General features: G+C 33.9%; 1 protein-coding gene across 1 annotated transcript; it reads left to right on the forward strand.

Moving 5' to 3' along the window:
* Positions 1 to 1,791: 1,791 nt before the first annotated feature.
* Positions 1,792 to 15,697, forward strand: LOC140436464 (2-Hydroxyacid oxidase 1-like). The gene is made up of 7 exons (XM_072525303.1): positions 1,792 to 2,228; positions 6,041 to 6,192; positions 6,597 to 6,717; positions 10,330 to 10,464; positions 11,758 to 12,019; positions 15,038 to 15,266; positions 15,579 to 15,697. The coding sequence occupies exons 1-7, from the start codon at positions 2,095 to 2,097 to the stop codon at positions 15,644 to 15,646; spliced, it is 1,101 nt and encodes a 366-aa protein (XP_072381404.1). The 5' UTR covers positions 1,792 to 2,094; the 3' UTR covers positions 15,647 to 15,697.
* Positions 15,698 to 25,383: the final 9,686 nt, after the last annotated feature.

The raw sequence follows: 25,383 nt of genomic DNA on the forward strand, positions 1-25,383 counted from the left end.
TGAGATTCAGATCATTTACACACACAACCAAACTTATATAGAATCATCATGCATTTCAAACTAATATTTATTTCTTTTGAAAAAACTTGTTATTGTTGCGAAGAATAAAGGTTTTTATTGAAAATAAACAAACCAATAAAACAATCAGATAACACTGCCCGACACGGAATAGATTTTGTTTTAGTTGTAAATTGAACGAAAATAAATAAACTAACTTTCTCTTTCAAAAAGGAAAATATGCCTTATGTGGGGTTAACGGATGTGCAAAGGGGAAAAATTATTAGTCTTGTGTAGCAATGAATGTCTTAGAGGGACATAGCTACAGTGGTAGGCGTAATACAGGGCATTGTGCCAAAAACCTATGCTAGGTATCAGGAATTAGGAACGCTTAAGAATAGACCAAGATAAAGTCGCCAAAAAGTAACAACGGTTTGACAGAATCGTTTTATTGTCCAAGTAGCTAGAAAAGACACAACAATTTCTCACCGCAACTCCAAAAGTAGCTTTTGGAAGGTACAGGTGTAAGTGTTTCAGTTGAAACGATAAGAAGACTTCGTGCCCAAGCACTATATAGCAGTAGACAGTTACGGATTCTCGAGTTAACCAGGCGGCATAAGATTGATCGCCTAAATTGGTGTCTTCAATACCAAAACAAGAACATTGGAAATTGTCAAAATGTGCTATTTTCAGACGAAACTACGATTTGGGCAAAATCATATGACCAATAAATTCGTCTACTTAGAGGTCCAGGAAGATCTGTTCACAGACATAAAGGAGGAAGTGTTCTGGGGAAGTAATATGTTCGGTGAAGAAACTTCCTTAATTTCCATTCAACCAACTTTAATAGCTAGAAGGTATGTTAATTTGGTTCTAGAACCTCTAGTTAGACTCTTAAAAAGTGCAGTGGAAAAAAATTTAATTTTCATGCATGATAATTGATAATGCACCTCCACATACCAACAGAGTCACTACAGACTTCCTTGAAGCTGAAGATATCGCTATTCTGTAGAGACCTGCTTGCTCACCCGATCTTAATCCTATAGAGCATTTGTGGTATATGCTTAAAAAAAGAATTAGACCTCGCCAGGATAATCCACTAAACACCGTACAGCTAGTACAAGTTGTTCTTAAAGAAAGGAAACAACCTACCACAATAAAAATTTTACAATTTGTTTAGGAGCATGCCCACGCGAATTGGAGGCTGCCTAAGGTCTAGTATTAGTAACTGTCTACTAAAAAAACATAAATAAATAAAAAAAATTTAAACGCCATTCCTTGTACATTGAAATTTTGTATGCTATTAACTATAAAACAAATAATTTCTATTTAATTATTTAAGAATTTATGGGTTTCTTTAATTTTTATCTCTTGGTGATTAAATTGCTTTAAAATAAATATTCTTTGACTTAGGTTGGTGTTTTTTTAATTCGCTTAAAATAATAAGAAATATCAGATGATTCCATATAAGTTTGGTTGTGTGTAGATGTTTGTAGTGTAGAATAAACAGTGATATGGAAAGAAAATCTCTATAAAAAATAAAACTAAAAAAATGAAATATTTTGAAATAACAAATATAAAAAATTAACACCGAAGGCAAAAAATCAAAATTAAAATGAATAAAAATTAACGAAAAAAAATTTACACCAACACAGAACCTGATCGTAAATGTGTGAATATAAAAATAATCTAGTCAATTGGTTTTACCAAGACCATAACAAGAAAAAGTAAACCCAATTAATTAAATTTTGTTAACATAGGAAATAAATAAGTTGTAGCACCTTTATATTTAAATATCACTAAGTTAAAGACACTCAATGTACCTGTTGACACTAGTTTTGATACAATTTGAAGTGACTGGCAATTTCATCACGTGTTGATTCATGATTATCTGAAATACCTAATCACTTTTAAGTAAAATTATGCAATTAAATTTTAATTTAAAATTTTACACCCAAACAGTGATACCTTATCTCATGTGTGATTTATATTAATTATTAAAAACATTGTGTGTGTTTGTATAATTCTTTATGTACCTACTATTGTAAGTAGATAATAATATAATTCTTACACCAGCGAAATAATTTGCTTGTCAAAATGTCCGATTTATTTAGTGTTTCGGAATTTGAAAAACATGCTTTGGAAGTTTTACCTAAAGATATTCGGGATTACTATAGAAGTGGTGCAGGACGACAGGAGACATTGGCTGATAACAGAAAAGCATTCTTCAGGTACGTACTTTTGCAACTTATAAATTATATAATTTCTATACTAATTGTTATTTTTTTCATTTATTTTGCTAATAAAATATAATGCTAATAATTTTGCTCGTTTTTCTTATCTCATTTGTAATATTTTTCCTACATATGCCGTACATTTCCATACAACAATGATAGTTTTTCCTGTAGTATTTTTTATCTCGCGTCATTTTACATCCCTCTCGAATAGGTTCTTCTTTTTTTATTCAAGTTCGTCTCTTTTCCTGGACCCTACTCTTTTCTGCTGGTTTTTCCTGGACCCCTAGCTCTTCTGGATGCCTGGACCCTCAGTAATATACTAAGGAAGGTTAATATACTTGTAAGTTTGTTATTAATCTCCTCCAGAACTGAATGTGTTTTTTCTTTTGAATTTTGAATTTACTCTGTTATTTTCCTTCCCTTTGTAAGTAAGACATGACTTAAATTAGTCTATTTTTTCATATTAACTTCAGATAGATCGTATCTATACCAGAGAATTTGTAGCGTACTTAGTTCCTTTATAGCAGTTTTGATTTCTTTTAACATAAACAATTTTGGTCAACGGATTTTAACTAATGTTCATTTAATAGTTGGTATCGCTTGAGCAGATATGTACAGCAGCGTTACAGGCATTGTAGGCCCTTGGCTTCCAAAACCTTGGTTATTTCCTTCCATTTTTTCCGGTTCCTTGTTTTTCCTTTCCTTCCGGTTTTCTCTTCAATCTCATGCCAATTTCTGAAAAATCTTCCTTTACTGTTTCCAATTTCTTCTTGGGATCCTATTATTTTCTCCATTTCTCCATACTTCAGTATTCGTTTTACATTTTTATTTTCTAACATTCTTGTGATGTGAGCAAGCTGTCTAGCTCTTTTGAATCGTATTTTTATCGTAATTATTGATTTTCTCCTATTCCTTACTTTCAATATGTACATCTTAACAGATGCTTAGTGATAATGAATGTTGCATTTCTTTCAGGGATTGTATCTTTTTATACTGTCTTTCCAGCTATGCCTATTTTGGGTGGCATATAATCATTTAATATAAATCGCACATGAGATAAGGTATCACTGTTTGGTGCATTAACGAAGTTAATAATGATTTTCCTTTTCTTTGTCTTGGTTTATAATCTACGTTTCGCATGCATAAATCTTTGAGGGTCTTATTATTGTCTCGTAGACTATCAGTTTCGCTGTCGACATATTTTTTGCTTTTAATATTGAAGTTAGTGACCCTACAGATCTAATCTAATTAATCTTTTGTCTATTTTTTTTCCGTATTCTTTATGGATACTCCAAAGTATTCAAAGTTTATACACAATTCATCATCCCATCCTACACAACATAAATTAGCACCCTGCCATAACATGTTACATAGATTAACAGAAATTCCCATGTCAAAAATACTTCGAGATAGAATTGAATATCATTAAGCAAATAGCAGTAAACAATGGGTACAACGAACAAACAGTAAACAAAATTTTAAACCAAAATCTCCATAAGAAAGCCCTGAAATTAATCTTCTCACTACCAGAGAAAATACCCAGTACCTTCTGCTCCATTACATATACAGACAAGATATCAACAAAAATAGCCAAACACATAAAAAAGAAAGGAATAACACCAGAACGAGAAGAGCCAAAAGAAAAAGCACTTAAACAGTGGTGTACACAAAGTTACATGTGGGCACTGCCCAAAACTTACATCGGTCAAACTGGTAGAACCTTTAACAAATGGACAGCAGAACACAAAAGGGCTTTCAATAATCGAAAAACAGCCACATTCAAAATAAAGGCCCTAAGCTATCTTTATTAGAATCTATGAAAATTAACAAATTAAAAAATACAGACATAATTCTGAATGATCAATTTGAGACAAACAACTCTCCCTCCTTATTAACTTATTAGGCTAAAGATATAAAGAGTAGCCGCATAGTAAAAATACATCACATGTGAAAGGCACTATGCCGAAACAGCTGTAGTGATAATAAATTATAATAAATGTTGTGGAAATTATGAAAACAAAAGTTTTAGTGTTTTATTGTTAGATAAAAAAATTATCACCAATCAGCTTCAAAGTTAAGGTAGTCAAGGGATGCGAAAAATAACCGCAATGAATGCTAGGAACCACCCGAAGTTGAAAAATTGTAATGCGGAAAATCTCAGATTTGACAGTGAATATTTCTCTTTTCTTTGCTTCGATTTTCTATCAAAAGTCTCTGTTAGTGTTCTTTTTCGTTGCCATGTTCAACTTCATTTTTGTTACTTGCTTTTTAGATGCGTAGTTTTCTTTATATTCCCAGCTCTTTCTATCGTATCAATTGCTCTTCCTTCGAAAACGATCTTTCATCGTAGTTTTTTGGTCGATTCTTTTACAAATCTTCTTTCTTGTCCGTTTAACGTGAATAATTCTTCATCTAAAAGAAATTTGTTGTATTGGAGTCCTGCAGTTTGGTATTTCCTTCTTGCCTCTTTTTGATATTTGCGAAAATCCAATTCTTTGTGTTTGTATAACTTTTGGATGATTCTCATTTGTAATATGAACTCTAAGAATCTCTTTTTTTGCTACAAATTTTTGAATTAGATGAGGACTCATTACCTCATTACTATTTTCATCATCATAATTCTGGCTTTACAACCCTTCGTGGGTCCTAGCCTCCTCAAGAATTTCTCTCCAGTTGTCCCTATCCATCGCCTTCCTCCGCCAAGCACGTATTCCCATTTTTCTCATGTCTTCATCGATATTATCAAGGAACTTGTTCTGAGTCTTCCTCTTCTTCTCTGACCAACGGGTCTATTAAGGAGCAATTTTCTAGCTGGTTAATTTTGTTCCATCCGCATTACATGCCCTATCCACCTCAGACCTCCTATCTTAACATGTTTTACGATATCAGGTTCCTGGTATATTCTATAAAGTTCGAAGTTCTATCGTCTTCTCCACACTCCATTGTCATTCACAGCTCCACAGATTCGCCATAGTACTTTTCTTTCGAAACATCCTAACATGTTTTCCTTACTTTTTGTTGAAGTCCAAATCTCTTTCTTAACTATATGTTAGGACTGGGCGTATTATTATTTTGTAGATTTTTATTTTTGTATTTCTCGATATAATTGTGGATTTAAGGAGGAGATTGAGCCCAAAATAGTATCTGTTGGTCGTGCAAATTCTGCGGTTTATCTCTGCGGTAGTATTATTTTCAGTGTTCAGGAGCGCTCCCAGGTATACAAATTCGTTCACTGCTTCGATGACGTCGTTTTCTATAACACGTGGTCGTAGGATATGTGGTTGCCTGTTTTTTTCATATACTTCGTTTTGTAAGTGTTTATTATGAAACCTATTTTTGTAGCAGGTTCTTTGAATGCTACATACGCGTCTCGTACAGCGTTTCCCTTTCTCCCAACAATATTGATATCATCAGCATAGGCCAGGATTTGCACTGATTGGTATATTGAACCAATTGTTATAATTTGTGACATACGTATTACTTTTCCAGAGCCAGATTGAACAGTATACAGGAGAGAGAGTTTCCCTGGCGCAGCTCGTTATTTGTTTTAAAAGTTTCAGACAGTTCTCCCCGAATTGGTAATCTACAGTCAACTTTTTCAAGAGTTAGTTTCGTTAAATTTACCACTTGATTTGCTTTACCAACTGATACTGCTTTGTAGTCATTAATATTTTAGTTTACATAAATTCTATATTAACGATCAACTGGTTTCCAAATTTTCAGTCATTTTGTTATAGTCATGACCTCAGCCCCAAAGGTTTAAATATATTGTAAGATGATTTTCTATAATGTGTCTTTCTTTAAAGGTATAAAATAAGACCAAGATGTTTAAGAAATGTGGAAAATATAGATTTATCCACGGTAGTTCTTGGAGAGAAGATTTCCATGCCAATTGGAATTGCTCCGTCTGGTATGCAAAAAATGGCTCATCCAATGGGCGAAATTGCTGTTGTTAAAGGTAAATGGTATTATATTAATCCATATATTAATTTTCCTGTACATTTTTATGACTTGAATATATTAGCAGTTATTCAGTGTAAGTACCTTGGCACTTTAGGTAAAATGAGGGCTAATAAATGTAGCACTCAGTCTGTTATTTTCTCTGCATCTCTTACATCTCAAGAATAACAGACCTGTGGTGTAAAACTCAAGATAAAGTATGATAGGGAGACTGTTATTATATTATCGCTTATATTAATATGATAAAAGATAACTACAGAAGAATCATTAAAAAAACCCATTATGATTATGAAGCAATGAAAAATAAATGTTTTCGAATACCATTTCCTTAAATTACAAAAAAAGTTAATGTTTTTAGCAAATATACTTTTTTTAACATAAACTTTACTTTTTTAACTTTAGCTGCTGAAGAAATGGGTGTAGTTTACACTCTTAGCACTATGTCAACTTACAGCATTGAAGAAGTTGCTCAAGCTGCTCCAAAGGCTGTGAAATGGTATCAAGTATATATTTATAAGAACAGGTAAATTTCTATTAGTACTACCACCATAAATTATTAATTTTATTTACTATCTTTAATGGTAATTAAGCACAATTTCAACTATAAGAAATAAAACACTATAGCGAATATACAAGCAAAACAAACGGAACGATCAATAGTATAATGGAATTAAGAAGGAAGAAAGAGAAGGAGAAGACGGACATCAAAATAGTTCCAAGACTGTGGTGAGATATTAAGAGTTTAAAGATTCATAAAAAATCTCCAAAGAATAATTAATTAAATTATGTTAATTGTCTACCCATTTTTATTAGTACAATTGAGTAACTGAGATGCAAAACTCGCTCATTACCAAGAATTAAAAATTTGAGATAGTTGTGGATTCTGACACGTGTCACTGCCCTTTACAATAGTCTTATCCCAAAGTGTAGCGAAACGTGCTCGTTTCTCTTGATTTTCACTATATAAAATGAGAGTTGGTAGCAAAACTAGTTCGTTATATGTAAGAGTTGGTTGCAAAACTAGCTCGTTGCATATTCTGCATCAAAACTCGGTCATACCTTGTTTTAACGAATCTAACCTAACATTTCATGCGTATATTCGCTTTGTTGCGAACATTAAAAAGTTTACTTTTTTAAATAATAATACAGTTTTTATTTTAATTATTATTTTTAACAGTGTTAATAGTAATGAATCCTAAACCAAAGAAAACAAGAATGGTTAAATATAAGTGGAAGAGGAATATTGAGAAATGAAACAGCTAGGTTTATTTGAGGTTATGTTTAGATAAATAATTTTTTGCTTCAATTATTCAAACAGTTTATTTATTTTATTTTTATTTATTATTATATTTATATGAACGGAAGTAACAGGCTTTGCCTGTGCATTACCAACATGCACTCATTCAAAAACATTTTATTGTTCAAAGCTTAAACTCCAAGATGTAGGGCGCTTCCATCAATCTTTTTATGAGACACCAAATAAAGTGGACCAAGATAATTTTATTTTAAAACATACGAAGCAACTAGCTCCAGTAAAGAATAGAAAACGAAAAAATTATGAAAGACTGGATAACAATCTAGAGAGAAAAAGCTGTAGGTATATCCATAAAATATTTCATGTCAACCCGGCTCGAGGGAATGGTACAGGTTTGCTCCAAAGCTTTTCTTACAATTTTTCTAAATACCGCATTCAAAATATTGGCAAGAAATATGTTTTAGAATTTCAGTCTCCAAGAGAACGCAGGGGAGGTGACAAAAAAACTGAAAAATTTAAAGGAAAAAAAGAGGCTGTTTCAAATTTCTTAAAATCACTACAGTTTGTGGAGTCCCATTACACAAGGGAGAAAAGCACCAGACACTATATGTTAAGTGATTGCACAGCAAAAAACTCTGGAAACAGTGCAATCAATCAGTAATTGACAACCTGCAGGTGAAGTATTCTTATTTCCTGTATATTTTCAACTATTATTTTAATATTAGTTTCAAGAATCCAGCAGCAGATGCTTGTTCGCAATGCATTCGTCTGAAATGCCAAATAAAAACGATGCGTGCAGGACCCAGAAAGGTTGAAGTTATGGCTGAATATGCGGTTCATAAAATGAAGGCAAAAACTTTTTAGTCTATGTTGAAAAAAGACGACGGGCCTTCTGTACTTAAACTTTCTTTTGATTGTCAAAAGAACCTTGTGTTGCCACGTGTCCCAGACCAGGCTGCCTATTATAGCAGGCAACTGGACCTCTACAATTTTACCATCTGTGAGAAAAATTCTGCTAGTGTTCAAAATCCTGGTTCGGTGTATGCTTATACATAGTGTGAACACCAAAGATATAAACGGTTTAATGAAATCGCTTTGATTTTATACTACCATCTTAGAAATAAAGACCTTTCAGACATAAAGGAAATAATGATTTTCTGCGATGGCTGCCCCGGCCAAAATAAAAACATCACTGTGATTGGTATGTTGTGCAAATTTTTATATGAAAGATTGTTGCAAAAAAATTACTGTTACTTATCCTGTCGTTGGACACACCTTTATTCCTCCCGATAGGGTATTTGGGAGAATTGAACAAAAAATTTAAAAAAAGGACACAATAATACAATCTAGTGAATATTGGAATTTGTTTTCCCAATTTAGCACAGTTAGAAAAGTTGGGACCCAGGTAGCCGTTCAAGACTGTGCAGTTCCTACAGTTGTAAAACCTCCAGGCCAACTCCTCTTCAAATTTGCTGCTTAAAAAAATAGTCATATTGAAAAAAATAATCAAAAGATTGTGACTGTGCAGGGTGAAATTAATTGCAGGTGCAATCTAGGCGTCCAGAAACCAAAAAAAGGGAAAGAAAATTAATCACATTATTCCAGCTTTACTTCCAAACAACGTCATGGTTGCAAAAGAAAAAAATTAAAGATGTAGAAAAACTCCTTAACACTCATTTTGGTGAGAACTGTAGAACCTACGACAATTTGCAGTTCTATGTACCCCTTGTGGATAATAGTTTTGAAGGAGTAGAAAAAAACAATGAGGAAGAGCACATTGAAATAATAGAGGAAGCTAATGGGCTCTCTATTTACCATTTTTTTGGCCTTAATATTAATAAAATTATTATGATTACGTTTTTTAATAAATAATATTGTTTTGTACAAGTTCTGTAAATAAAAAATATTTCAACAACTTTCTACTATACTATTTTCTATTTGGTTGGATTACAACTCCTACAATGCATGTGAGTTAAAACTAGTTCGTTTTAAGTTAATATTTTTCTATTAAAATGCTTCTGATTTTTTAATTCTTAGTTTCTTTATGGAGACCAGGATAATATTCCACAAGCAGAAGAATTCATTTGACATAAGTTAATTAGTTAGACATAATAAGTTTTATACATTTCCTGAAAAACTCGTTTAAGGGTAACGAGCGAGTTTTGAATCTCAGCTACTCAATTAGAATCTAGAAGACGTATTGTATAACATGTTATTTTAACACATTCCTGAAGCAAAGTGCAACCTTGCAGGCTAAGCATTTTCAATAGTAGGTATCTAGCCTAGTGAACAAGCCGATTAGTCATAGGTGTTATGATATAAAATGAGTAGAAGGGGAAGGAATACAAACACTAAACTCATTACTTTAGTCTCCTAATTATAATATATTTGCTATGTCGGGTTCGCATCATATAAATTTTACTGCTTTTTCTCATCATTGACAGTGGCACTGCTAACATAGAGTTGTGTTCTCATTACTGGATATGATAGATTGTTTTATTAATAAAGACTAATCCTCTGAGATTATCGCTCACTCGATTTAAAATTTTGTTAAGGTCGGTAATATGTAATCAGATGAATTTCCAGGAATTTAATTAAAATGTCGTGCCAGACACATACCTCCAAAATACTGTCATTACTTTAAAATACTTCCTGTGATTTGTATTTATGTTTCAGGCGATTGATTCTTTCCCTTCTGTGTTTTTTTTTTCTAGGTGATGTAGTTTGAGTTCTTTTACGCACATTATTCAAAAAACTCAAAAATTGTCGGCGTATTAGATTTAGTTGAGATTATGATAGAAAAAATGATACTCTCTTTTACTGTAAACAAAACCGCCAACTTATAAAAAATTTCTATATACATTTTCTTTATTTTTCTAGAGATTTAACCAGAAATTTAATTTTGAGAGCGGAAAGAGCTGGTTTTAAAGCAATAGTATTAACTGTGGATACACCGTTATTTGGTTTGCGTATACCTGATTTGAAGAACAAGTTTACATTACCTCCGCATCTCAAGTAAGTACAAAACGATGAATTGTTTCCAAATGTGAGTCCATTTCCAAAAGGTAAAAGACAAAGGCTTAAGGTACAATGAGTTTTATTATTACTTGAATCTCTACAATTTCAGCCCATCGGTGACTTGAAGACGTTAGAAGACTTTTCTAATATTTAATGTTTTTTGTTATAGTTTCAGTAGATGTGAGTCTTAGTCAGCCATGTCAGTAAGCACCTGGCCTAACTAATTTATTTATCCACATAGTCTCTTTATGTGATAATAAACTGATTATGCTACTCCAATAATTTAAAGCTTTTTATAGAAAGATTGGATCTCAAAACACATCCCAGTTTTTCCCCAATCGCTTTTTCTTTTGATCCAAATATCTTCTTGAATATTATTTAGAGTAGTTCTACAAACAAACAGTAGTTGCTGAGGGTTGTAAATCTGAAGAAAAGGAAAAAGTAAAGGAAATTCACCTATTTTTGTTATCTTTGCAATTCACTTGTGACACAGTGCTATTTCGTATCTCTTAACTTTTACTTTGTGTGCCCAAGCACAAGCGTTGAGTGTGTACGCTTTCTTGTTGTAATCGTTTATGCGTAAATGCGACACTCACTTTGAACACAACTTTTTTATTGACAAATGTTCATGCAAAATGGTGATACACCGCCTTCTAATATCTTTAACTTCTCTATTCTTTTACGCAGCTTTAACTTTAAGTTTTTGGGCATTTTACGGACGTTTTTTTTGCCGAATTTAGGCAACTAGAGCATTTAATTTCATTTTTGTTTTCGACGAAGCAGAGTTAGAACAATTATTCCGCTGAATCTTTGTTTGAGTAGTATTTTTTAATATCTAAAAAACAATAATATTAACACCTGAAATTCACACTTTTTCTTTGATTTGAAAATTGCAAAAGTAATGTCATTAATATACTGTTAGGTACTTGTAAACCATTGACATAATTGCGCTTAAAATTTGACACATGACATTTGAAAGTTGATGCTTTCCAAATATGGATTTATGATTGATTGCGCCATCTATATGCAATGTCTTTAATATTAAAGACCGGCTAGAAGATATAGAAAAATATAGAACAAAAAGAATTAACTAAACTAAGCATTTATAACGTTTTTGGCCATAGTATTACTTGTTTACTTGTTCAACTTTTAACAGTTTCTAGTATTCTCTTCGTAAATTTTCGGGTGTTATTCCTCACAAAAATGATTTAGTTTTTTCTCAAATACATTCTTGCTCTTAAATTAATTTGTGATATATGTTATGATTATTTTTCAACACATAGTTTTTAGATTGGCGAATTTCGAAGGAACAGTTTCCGAAATGAGCCAGGACCCTACAAAAGGATCAGGTCTTAACAACTACGTTACTGATTTATTCGATCCGTCTATCAATTGGGAAGACATTAAGTGGTTGAAAAGTATTACAAATCTTCCCATAGTTCTCAAAGGAATATTGACTGCAGAGGATGCGTTACTCGCTGTCGAGGCTGGGGTAGCTGCCGTTCAAGTTTCTAACCATGGATCTAGACAGTTGGATGGAACACCTGCTGCGGTATAAAATATATTTTCTTTTTTATATTTTTAGATCTTTTAATACAGACATAAACAAAATCTAGTTGTAATGTATAAACGTTTTATTAACTCTATTATGTTTTCAGAAAATAATTGAAATTTGAATACTCATAATACTACACTCATCATCATCATCATCATCATCAAGCCTTCATTTATCACGTCCACTGCTGGACATGGGCCTCCCTTAAACTCCTCCATTCTTTGCGATTTTGTGCTCTTTCGATTTTGATCGTCAGCCCAGCGTGTAGGTAGTCTTCCTCTACTACGTTTGTCTGCTCTTGGCCTCCAATGTGTAATTTTACTCGTCCATCGTGAGTCATGCATTCTCGTTACATGGCCTGCCCAATTCCATTTTAGGCCAATACTACACTCACCGGCACGAAAAACGGGCAACCTTATAATTTCTGACGAAATTACCGTAATCTTTTGATTTTTTTTTTCAATTATTTTTAAAAATTTGGCAAACAATGAACGCAGGTTAGTAGAAATTCCTAAAGATATTTTTTAACGAGATATGTCTTTTAAATTGAAATTTTCCAGACATTTTTAGAAAATCTCAACGATATTGAAGTTATCATCTTACCCTTACTTCAGTGTTATAAGAAGTGTACTTTCAATTGTTTTTATTATGACATTTCTGTTTATTGATGTCAAAAGTGTTTATTATTATTGTGTTTATGCCAATTCTTGGCAATTTCAAGATGTTTTTGAGTGCAAAAATTATTGCATCTCTTGTTGTTTTTATTCATGACGCAAGAAGTCAAGTTTACGTAACTAACAAATGTTCCTCTTCTTCTTATTCCTCTTTATAAGTTATTCTGCTTGTTCATTGGCGGAATAATACCTCTATGGAAGTTATCTTAATACCATCTTTTGGGTTGTCGTCCGATACTTCTTCTGCCGATTGGTGACATCTCTTGCTATTTTGACGACACTGGTCTCTTCCATTCTTCTTATGTGGTTATTCCATTCTTTTTTTCTTTTTTGTGTCCATTAATTTATACACTGTACGTTACATTTTCTTCTAATGTCTTCACTTTTCTTTCAATCTCTCAGCGTATTTCCTGTAATTCTTCTCAGTACTCTCATCTCTGCAGTTTCCAGTAGCCTTTGCGATGTGGCTGTGTCGGGTCTTGTTTCTGAGGCGTATGCCATTATTGGTCTTACACTGGCTTTATAAATTCTCAACTTCATCTCAGTGTTAATGTGTCTGTTTCGCCATATAGTGTTATTAAGGCATTAACAAATGTTAGCTACGTAAAAAATTGTAATTGTAATGTAGAGACAGGAGCTTACACCCGACATCCTGGAACAGGTCCCTAGAGAAGAACTAATCATCGGGAAGATAGTTTTATAGTGTCATTAGTATAAACAAAACGTCATTCAACTACCATAGAGGTTAGAAACAGTCTTCATCATGTCAGAAACGTAAATATTAGTGAACGAAGCGTTAGAAGACGGTTAAATGAGGCTAATCTGAATGTTTGAAGGCCAGATGAGTCCAGATTTTGTCTACGTTTATCACGGTGGTCACGGAACAGTCTGAAGAAGAAATGGTGAACGATATGCCGAGTACACTTTGAGCAGTAGAGTAAGTTTTTAGGTTCAGGTTCAGTTATAGTGTGGACTGTTCAGATATATATCTTCGGAGACGCGTACAGAATTGTACGTTGTCCGTAGGGGTTTTCTGACCGCTGATAGGTACATAAATGAGATACTGGCAATATGTTGTCCCATATGTACCATTTATTGAAGAAAACTTCACACTGATGCATGACAAGGTCGCCCACATTGTCAAAGAATACTTAAATAAGGTTGATATTACTCCTATGGCATGGCCAGCGCACAGTCCCGATTTAAATCCTATGGAGCATGTTTGTGATAGGTTTGGTAGAAGTATTTGAAGCCGGGTACCTGTTTCTCTCACCTTTGATCAACTCAAAGTGGCTCTTTTAGCAGAATGGGAAGCAATTCCACAGAATGAAGTTTTACAGTTAATTAACAGTATGCCTAGAAGAAATGCCTTTATACAGGCTCGTGGAGGTAAAACGAGGTAATAATTAAATCGAGAAGTAATTTGTATAGGTTTCTTTGTTATTTTTATTTTGTTTATAAAGATACTTGAATAAGTAGCAATTTTATTTTTTTCTGTATTAATTTGTAATTTTGTATACTTCTCTATAAATAAAAGTTTTTCGTTCGCATTTCCTACCTAAAACATACCTTAAAACCCTGTGTCAGAGCATGCCATGCGTCGACAAAACAAAATATTATTGTCAAATATTAAACTAAACATAAAAATATCTTAATCGAAAACGGTAGAAACAGATTTAATAAAGACAGATTTACCAAGAATTTTATGTATTGGTAGTTGTGTTACCCATATTTACTTGATATACTATTCAGTTAATGTCTATGTTTAATATATTATTAACTTTAAAAATAAAAGGCAGATACCGATTACAGTCTTTTAATAACTCTTGCTCAAGTACTTTCGCTCTCAGAGCATCTTCAGAGGCATTTCGTCAAAAATGTTGGCTATTAAGCACGTCAATGAATGTTATTTAATGTGTATAACAAAACGCCCCTGAAGATGCTCTGAGAGCGAAGTTATTGGGCAAGATTTAATAAAAAACTGTGCTCGATATCTGTCTTTTATTTGTAAAGTTCATATCTCTATCGCCTTGGAATGTATGTTCTGATCACCCACATCTTCGGGGGACGCTATTTATGTGTCGATATAATTTCCTAATCATTCGTTTTATTAATATGATAATCTGCAGCCCCATTATTTTTGTTGCTGCTTCTAATGTTATGGAAGGTTTAATGGTTTAATCAAGTGTCAGGTCGTTTTTCTTCTTGTCATGATGTTGATGTCAACGGTGTAGCATTTTTTTCTGTCTTTAATTAATGCTGAATTTTACGTCATATCGAAAAATTAGAGCCAAATAACAAACATCTGTATATTTCATATTTATTTATATTATCATTTTAGATTGACGCTCTTTGTGAGGTAGTAAAGGCGGTAGGTGAAAAAATAGAAGTTTACATCGACGGCGGAGTGACAGATGGCGTTGATGTTCTCAAAGCTGTTGCTCTTGGTGCCAAGATGGCTCTCGTAGGACGATCTGCTTTGTGGGGACTGGTTCATAGTGGACAACAAGGAGTCGAGAGAGTTCTCAATATTCTTAAAAACGAACTTAGGACCGGATTAGGAATATCAGGTAAGGATTTGATGAACGATATAATTTAATAAAGATACAAAATATGCCTTCTATTGGGCTATCACTATAAATAGTGATAGCCCAATGTTATATGGCACTGTAAGCGCTAACTTCTATTGATAGATATTGATAGAGAGAGTTTGATTGATAGATATTGAAGAAGGTATTAATCAGCTGCAGTGAAAGATCCAATGATATAATAGTAATATAGAGTTTCAAGAAATCTGTAAATATATTACTGTACCTTGTACATACTCTTTATTATATTTCTCTATATTAATTAATACTACTAAAATATTTTTTTATTTACAGGTTATTCAAATGTAGATCAAATTGACAGAAACTTGGTGGTACATGAAAGTTATTATGCAAAGCTTTAAGATGAATGAAGCACTCACAAATTGTAAAATACAAATTCACTTAAAAGATATTAGTACACGAAAATATATTTTTTTGCAACAACAAACGTGTTTTATTTGTGTGCTTTGAAGAGTAAATTGGACCAACCATTAAGTAATTGTCCGCTAGTATAACTGGTATTGAAAAATGAAGCCTGCCAGGTCTTCTTTACTCTTTCTCTCCTATTCCTCACAGGAACCTGCAAATCAGCAATTCTTCGTATTGGATGATTGACGTCTCGACTTTAAACATGACCAAACCATCTTAAGGTATGTTCCCTCATTTTGGCATTAATTGGTGCCACCCCTAGTCTTCCCCTAATATATTCATTCTTAATGTTTTCCTTTTTTGTCACTCCACTCATCCATCTAAGCATTCTCATTTCCGCCACATGGATTCGTTGTTCCTCTTTCCGTTTAACTGCCCAAGATTCAGTTCCGTACATCAGCTGGTCTTATGGCTGTTTTATAGAATTTTCACTTTAGATTCATTGGAGTTTTTCTGTGACACAGCTCACCACTCGGTTCTTTCCACTTCATGCATCCAACCCTAATTCTAGTGCATGCATGTCCATCTATTCTCACAGTTCCAGTACTCTGTATTACCGATCCTATAGTAGAAGCCACAGTTAGAATGCAGTGTTGCTCTTACCGTGCAGCGATGCCGCTCATGTCGGCACAGTGGTAGGTGTGTGGTAATTTGATGATAGGCTAAGAAATCACGACCGTACGCGCTTCGTTTTTTCTAAAATTTTTAAATTTTTTTAAACAAAAAACAAATTAATTCTTCAAAAAAGTTTTTCTTCTACTTTGTTGACGTGGTTCATAATTATGCCACTGCTCTTTAGATACGCTTTGGTAAGCTTCTTTTATCAACCGATTACCTAGTTTTCTTTAAAATCGACGTTGTTTGAAGCCACATACCTTTTCACTTAACTCCACACCATCTCAATTGGATTTAGCTTTAAATGGTAAGTAAATGGTCTCAAAATCTTAACGCCATATTTTTCCGCAATTGTTTCAATTTTGTACTTGTCGTACTCCTCTCTAAATGCGGTCGCAGTATCCAGTAATTCACTGTTTAGGTAATCTTCCTCGAAGAAAATGTTCTTTTCGATTAGCCAATCCTTGATTTGCCTTTTGTTCCACCATTTTTTTTCAGGAAATCAAATTTGCGGGAGTATTATGACAAATTATCCAAAACGACAACGTTTTCTTTGTCTTTCGGTAAGTTTGGAATTAACGTCTTCTCAAACCATTCTTCATATAGATCCCTGTCGATTTCGTCGTGTTAATCAGCGGTTTTCTTCTTGTCCAAGAATGTTAATTCGGCCCATGCCACAAAATCAGTTTGGCTTCCATCATGAAGAAGAACAAACCGAGGACATCTTTAGGTTAGGGGTTGGAGCTTTCAGTCCAGTAGAGAGCCCTTTTATGAAGGCATCTCGTGGATTTTTGATCGTTGTGTCCCTCCATTCCTTTTTGACTAAAGCACCGACGTTAATCCAAGACTCATCGGTATAAACAAGGTTTATATTATCCTTCTTACTCAATGTTTTTATTTGGCTGAGGTACTTTGTCTTAAGGATATATCTTTTCTTTCCATCATTATAGAATCTCGATCTCTTTTACCATATTCAAAACCCATGTCATTTAGTAGCCTACGAAATGTGGTTTTTGAAAAAGCTGGTAGGTCCTTCATTATCCTTCAATCTGTTTATTATGCTGTCGAGGGTTGGTGGTATGTTTAAAAAAATATGGACTGGTAACTGTTTTTCTTCCTTTTCTGTACCGGTTTTAGTTCGTCTTGCTGCGCCTCTTCGTGGATGTCATAAATTTTTGACTGCACACCGCACATTTTCGAAACTTTTTTGACTTGGTTAGTCAAGCTGTCACTATTTTTAAGTTCAGATGATAGTTCAATACATTTAACACCAGCCCTTTTACTTGCATACTAAGAGTCATACTCTGTTTGAAATTTACGACAGATACTGGCAACGGCTCCATGATGTAGGTATTTTCATTTGCTAGCGAAAATGAAAGATGAAAGTGAAATAGAACTGTACTTTCATAGCTTTTGCCAAGCAGTTTTTGGTCTAATGATTAAAACTGATTCGCTTCTCCTAATGACTTTATAATGATCTTCATTTTCCAAAGAATGTGTTTACAATAAAAGCTATTGAAAATTGATAAATATAGATAAGCTATCGACAATGAGTTTTTGATATATTTTACTTTTTTTATAGCATTTTTCTTCATGTTGTTGTTTATTTAGACAATGTAACTCTTTTATTTATACGTCGATGATTGAATCATACTTTAGTTGAAACAATAATGATAGTCTTTTATACAACAGTATACAATTGTTGTGTGCGTGTATATTCCAGTGCTATTATTCTTACATCCGGTCCTGATGCGCCGCTCGGGGCAATCTGGCAACGTGGTCGGCCGTTCTTCCGTAAGAAATATATTGCCTATCTCACCTGCACTGCATTCTAACAGTGGTTTCTACTATAGTTACTAAAAACTATTAAAATCCGTAAAATAATTTTCGAAACCAAATTCAGAATTTCGCTTTAATCTGTGCCTTCTAAGAATTGCAAGGCAAAACAGACGTTGATAAAGATGTTATTAGAGACATGGGGAATCTAAAAATTGCATTCCACAACATATCTTCTCAACTAAGCAAAATTCTTAGCGAATTGGTTTCTAGTACTCGTACATAGTATATCGGAATAAAAAGGAAAATACAGTTAAGATTTGATTTCACGTACAGGGCGCCTGCGCCCTGTACGTGATCTATTACTTTTCGCAATCATTTTACCATCCAAAGATATCATTTTATTTTTAGTGTTTAGGAAGGGGGCTCATTAATAAATGCTCTTTGCGGATGATATAGTCTTATTGGAGGAGATCAAAGAAATGTTGGTGGATTGAAGAGGGGTTATTGAAGGGGAGGAGCTAAGGTAAGCAGGTAGAAAACGGAGTATATGTATTAGTTAGAAGAAAGAGAAATGGTTGGCGATATCGAATTGTGAAGGGAAAAACTAGGACAAGTGGGAGGATTTAAATACCTTGGCTCCTACATAACAAAAAATGGAATACTAGATAGAGAAATTGTCCACAGGATACAGGCTACTTGTTTTAACTGGAAGCGAATGAGCGTGGTACTCTATGATCGAAAAATCGGGAAAGGACTGAAAGGAAAGATATACAAGAGTGTCTTGAGGCTTGCGTTGGTCTAAGGCAGTTAAGTGTGGTCTGTAAAGAGGAAAATAGCAAATTAGTTGTCTATGTCATATTTTTTTCATCACATAAATAACAGTTAACTGCTCTACGATCTTTTCCTTCACCACGTATATAAAATAATCATTCGTATTATAACGACATGATTGGAAAACACACTGGTCTTTAAAGTAGTGTTTTTGTCCCATTACTTTATACTACTACTACTACTATCGGTTTACAGCGTTCTCCGACGCCTTCCGACTCCTAACCGCCATTCTTCTCTATTCAGCCATAGTCCTGGAGGGATTTCTCTTTCCTCTAGTTCTTTTTCAATTCCCTCTCTCCAGCTTTTTCTCGGCCTTCCTCTTTTCCTTCTCCCTTGTGGTGTCCACGTCAAAATCTGTTTTGGAATCCTGTCATCTGGCATTCTCTGTACATGGCCGTACCATATTAACTGTTTTGTTTTTATGTCATCAACTATTGTATGCTTGACTCCCATCATTTCACGTATTCTCTCATTTGGTATCCGATCTCTTCTTGATTTTCCTGCTGCTCTTCTCCAGAAGTCCATTTCTGTTGCTAGTAACAGTTTCTCTGTTCTTTGTTTCATTTGCCAAACTTCGCTGCCATATGTGATTACACTTTTAAGTATGGTGTTGTATATGAGTTGTTTGTTCGCTTTAGATATTGTTTGGTCCCACAGAATTCCGTTCATCATGGATATGGCTTTTCTACCCTGTATGTTTCTGTCTTTTATAGCAGCATCGAGTGTTCCATCTTGAGTTATCTTCATACCCAGGTACTTGTATTCATCACAGTTTCTAATTTCTACCCCATCGTCTAATATAATGGACTGTTTTGTCCCTCCAATACACATGGCTTCAGTTTTCTTAATGTTGACTTCGAGACCCCATTTGTTATATTCTTCTATTAGCTTCCGAGTCATGTAACTCAAGTCGTCATGATCCTGAGCAATCAGTATTTGGTCATCAGCGAAACATAAGGTGTACAGTGTAGTCTCGTCATTGAGAGGAATTCCCATGCCATTACATTTTCTTTTCCACAGCTTGAGTGCTTGTTCCAGATAAATTTTGAAAAGGGTAGGCGAAATACAGCAACCCTGCTTTAGTCCTTTCGTGACCTTAAATCCTTCAGATATCCTTGATCCAGTTTTAATTTTTGCAGTCGTTCCATTATACAGACTTTGGACTGCTTTGATAAGACCATGCTTAATGTTGGTTTGCTGTAGGGTTGACCATAGTTTACTTAGGGGTACACTGTCATATGATTTTTGTAAGTCTACGTACATCAGGTGAACTTCTTTATTGACGGCTGATTTTTTTTTCAATAACTTGCGTAATAGAGTACAGGTGGTCTACTGTGGATCGCCCAGCTCTAAAACCAGCTTGTTCCTCTGCTCGTAATCTCTATAGTCATTTTCTATTTTGTTCTTAATAAGTTTCCCATACATCCTACTTATTGTGCTGTTTACCGCAATTCCTCTGTAATTTTCACACTGATCCTTGCTGCCCTTTTTGTGGATAGTTGACATGATAGATAATTTCCACTCTTTTGGTAATTCGGCTCCATTCAAGCAGTCTTGAAAGAGTTTTCTTAACTGTTCCTGGAGTTTGTCTGTACCGGCTTTCACTAATTCTGCAGGGATGTCACCAGGACCAGGGGATTTTCCATTTTTCAGGGATTTGGTTATTTCTTCCATTTCTGATTTACTTGTTTGGAATGGTGATGAATTTATACGTATACCTATCGTGTTGTCTTCCATGTTAGCAAATTCTGGTCTTTGTTCTGTTAGTAATTTTTTGAAATATTCTTGCCATTTTTCTGTTGTTATTGGTGATATAACGTCTTTTTTCTTATTATTTCTTATACTTTTAATCAATCTCCAACTCTCTGTGCTTCTTCTACCTCCTATGTAGGTGTTGATCTTTTGGCAGTTCTGTTCCCATGATTCGTTCTTTTTTTGAGTGATCTTTTTTCTTACTTTGGCTTGTGCTTCTTTGTAAATTGTTTTATCGTTTTCTGTTTTTGTTGTTAAGAATGTTTGGTATTTCCGACGTTTATCTTTAATTTCCTTCTCTATTTCTTCATCCCACCAGTATGGTTTTATTCCTTTATGATTTTCGTCACATTTCCCCAGTGCTTCTTCTGCTGCTAAATGAATCGCCCTTTTGATGTGTTCGTAGTGTTCTTCGGTATTTTCGAAATTACCCATTTCTAATTTCTAGTCTAATCGTTTTTTATACAGTAGCTTTACACTCTCATGGTTTAAACTGTCTAGGTTGTAGCGTACTTGTTTTATTAACTGATTTGACTCGATGTGCTCTTTTTCTTTTTCGTACCTGTTTGGAAGTATCGTTTTAACTTTTAGCAAATGATGATCGGTGCCACATGATGGCCCTCTGGCTACTCGAACATCTTGTATTTTAATTTTAGTTCTCTGTCTTACAATGCTATAATCTATTATAGATTTCAGATTTCTGGTCTGTTGTATCCACGTGTATTTGTGTATATCGCGATGTGGATAAAATCCATTTATTATTTTTAAGTTATTTTGGGTGCATGTTGTTATTAATCTGGTTCCCATCACTTTATTCCGACTTTAAAACTACAGTCAGCTGAGTACACAGCAGCAGATAATAGCCGTTCAAAGCGTCCAAAGGGCATATATAAAATATTTTATTAGCGTGTTCGTAAAAGAAATTAAAAAAAGCCACACATCCATTTTTCACATAATGCACCATGTCACAAGTCGATCGCAACTATGACAGCAGTACATAAACTGCACTTCGAATTTCTTCCGATCGACCGATCTGGCTCGCAGAGACTACTGATTGTTTCGGAAAAAGATATTTGAATAAACTGATGATGTGATTGCGGAAACTAGGGCGTGTAATAAGGCCTAAGACAAATCGCTCTATAAAAAAGGTATCGAATTCTTAAAGAAGCGCTGTAATCCGTGCAGTGTTGCCAACCACAGGAAAGCAAAAAGCGCAAATGTAACTTTAAAAAACAGCAGAAAAGAGTAAAATAGTAATTTCAAAACATTAAATTTTCTATCCGAGATAACATTTACATAATTGATAAATAGTTATACACATATTGTTAGATTTACCGCAAATTGCTTTTATATAACGAACTTTTGGGAACTGTAAAATAAATGTAGTCAAAATGAAAAGGATTTAATCAAAATTATCCATTTTATAACAATAGACACATTACTCATTAAGATTTTCAATTTCACGGCCTTCAACGTTTTCGGAGTCATTATTTTTTATTAAAATCGTACATGCATTTATTTGATTTTTTTCATATACACCCCAGTTGCGATAAATGCAAAACATTTCTTTACTTCTGCCTTCGTGTGCAAAGTGCATTTAATAGTCGTCGTGGGCATTTATTTCTTAACTTTCTTTTCATTATATTTGTTACTGAAAAAAGTCTTTCAACGAAAGCGCTCCTTCTTCTTCTTCTTCTTCTTCTTCTTTTTATGTAGACATAACTCTGCCTGTTTTTCAATGATCCTCCAGTAAGTCGTCGTTCAATCGTATTCGTAGTTTTCCCACTGATCGTCTTCCTATTGTGGAACCGCCTTTTGTCGTCTTTCTATTTGTTGTCGCCATTCTACTCTTCTATTTCTTACCCGGTCCTTGATATTCTCCACTTTGCATTTACGTCGTATATCCGTACTTTTAGCTTTATTCGATAGAGTTAAACCATAAATTTTTCTAAGCGTTTTCATCTCTGCTGTTTCTAATATCCTTTTTGTCCTCTCTGTGTTAGGTCGTGCTACTGCTGCGTATGTTATTATCGGTCTCATGACTGTTTTGTAAATTCTGCCTTTCATTTCTTTTCCGATATTCTTAGTTATCCATATTATTTCATTCAGGCAATCTGCGGCTCTGTTTGCTCTATTCACTTGATCTTTCACTTCTGTTTCGAGCTTTCCGTAGCTAGATAATGTGATGCCTTGATATTTAAACTCCATCACTTGTTCTATTATCTGACCTTCCAGCTTCAATTTACATCTTAGTAAATTGGCTATTATAACCATACATTTTGTCTTTTTTAGGGAAATTAACAGGTTAAATTTTCTGGCGGTTATATTAAATTGGTGCAGCATACGTTGTACATCATCTTCACTTTGAGAGAGTCGTATCGTGTTGTCTGCATAGCAGATTATGTTAAGTTATTTTTCTCCCATTTGGTATCCTTTTTTAGTTCTTACTTTTTTTATTATTTCATCCATAATCAGGTTGAACAATAGGGGACTCAGGGAATCTCCCTGTCTTATCCCATTGCCAGCTTCAATAGGGTCAGTTAGTTCTTTCTCTACTTTTACTTTTATTGTGTTGTTTTGGTAGATATTTACGATCGTTTTGATTATTCCTAAAGGTATGTCTCTTGCATATAATAAGTGGATAACGTCCTTTAATTGGTCCCGGTCATATGCCTTCTAAAGGTCCACGAAACATAAATATGCAGGGTTTGTTGTATTCTAATGATTTCTCTTTCACTTGTCTCATTGTCATTATAAATATAGCGTCACTGCATGATCTTCCCGACTTAAAATCTTGTTGTTCTTCTACTAGTACTAGGATTTCATTCAGATTATTTTAGTGCTGTGTTTAATAAATTAATTAATCTGTAATTTGGCTGAGCTGCTGTGGGACAGAAATGTTTGTGAACCATCTCCATTGTTCATTTGAAAAACTTGTTTCTAAAATTGGTGAATTTCTGGGATTTCGTTGTGAAAGGGCAAGTCTGTATGACTTAACTTTATTCTCTATTATTCTCTATTAAGTTCAGTCACAATAAAGTAAATATAGTTTTGGTGTTTCAGACTGTATTTCCTTGTTGAGCTCTATAAAGATGAGTAACGCAATTTTCAAAAATTCTATGATAGACGAAAAATTCTTGGTTCGATAGTTTTGTTGAGAATTGCTTGAACATCAACGTAAACTGTGACTTGAAAATAAAATTTTAAAGGTGGTAATTATTCCAGGACCTTGTCGACCTCCTCAATGAGTGACGCTTTCTTGTGTGACAAGCATGAAGTAGTTTGTGTGGCTTGACGTTTGCGAAAACTTGAAATGTCTTATAATCACCAATACCTCTTGTGAATTTTTTATATGGTTAAATACTCGCAGAAATCTTCTATACCTTTTGGGAATTTTTTGCATGCATATGAGACGCTTTGACTGAAGGAAGGACATATGCACTTTATTGTAAAAATATGAGGTACGTCACTGTTCAATAGTGTAACTAACGAATGATTGCTTCGAAACATAACGTTAGCAGCATCAAATGCAAATCCAAACATGTTGGATTTGTAAGGTATGCTTTTCTTGGTAAAATATTCAATGATTTTACCATGTAATGCTATTGTCGTATCATCTTCGACAGATATTAGTGTCAGAAATCTATCTTCCAATGAAAAATCTGAGTTTACTATCCTAACGACGAAAGCCAAATGTTTAATAGTAGATTTATGCTTTCGTCAACAAGTATTGAAAAATTATTGTTTTGTAACTATTCTACTAGGTTTTTTTCTGCGATTTCTACAGCTAAGTTTCCAATAATCGCTCTAGCTTTTGTACTACTCATCGATAGGTCCTCAGCAATTTTTGAACCTGGCCACACACATACAGTGATATTAAAAGAGAGGTTGTGCTCAGCAATAAAACAATCCATATTTACTTAGCCTTTTTTCACCGCACGCTCTGGATCTAGTGATTTCAAGGTCGAATGTAGCATCGATGTTAATGTTGATTGTGTTAGATCATGGTCATGGACGTATAAACATAGATGGACCCAGCAATAAGATACCTTAAACACACACTGTTTTGAAGCTTCGATATTCCTGGACAAGAGGGTAAAGGGGAGTAAAACGAGTATCGATAGACTGTGATACTTCCTCAATGAGCATAAGCGTGCTTGAATTTTTACTCGCGGGGATAATTATTCAGACGTTAATAATTGGAAGTAGTAATAATGTATAAAAACACGTTTTTATAGAAAAAATAAAATACAATTTTATTTGCTTTAAAATTAATACAATAAAATATAGTTGAGCTCAAGTTAATTTTTTAATAGGTATCAAATAATCCTATTGCTAGGATGTCAGATCACGAATACACGAAGAGATTAACATTTTCACAACCAGAGGGCACAAGAAGCAGAGGACGACCACGAATGAGATGGATTGATGATGTGGAAGAAGACCTACAGATTCTAGGGGTTAGAAGATGGAGGGAAGTTGCCAGGAATCGACAGGAGTGGCGACTTCTTTGTGAGCAGGCCAAGATCCACAACGGATTGTCGAGCCACTTATGATGATGATCAAATAATCCTACGATAAAAAAAAAACAATTAAAAAATATACATTTGTCAAATTTAAGTACATACCTATATTTATTGATAATGTGTTAAAACATATTTTTTCAAATTGTGACAAATTTGTTTTAATGCAA

The sequence above is a fragment of the Diabrotica undecimpunctata genome, chromosome 3, assembly GCF_040954645.1.
Source record: "Diabrotica undecimpunctata isolate CICGRU chromosome 3, icDiaUnde3, whole genome shotgun sequence".
Classification (NCBI taxonomy): domain Eukaryota; kingdom Metazoa; phylum Arthropoda; class Insecta; order Coleoptera; family Chrysomelidae; genus Diabrotica; species Diabrotica undecimpunctata.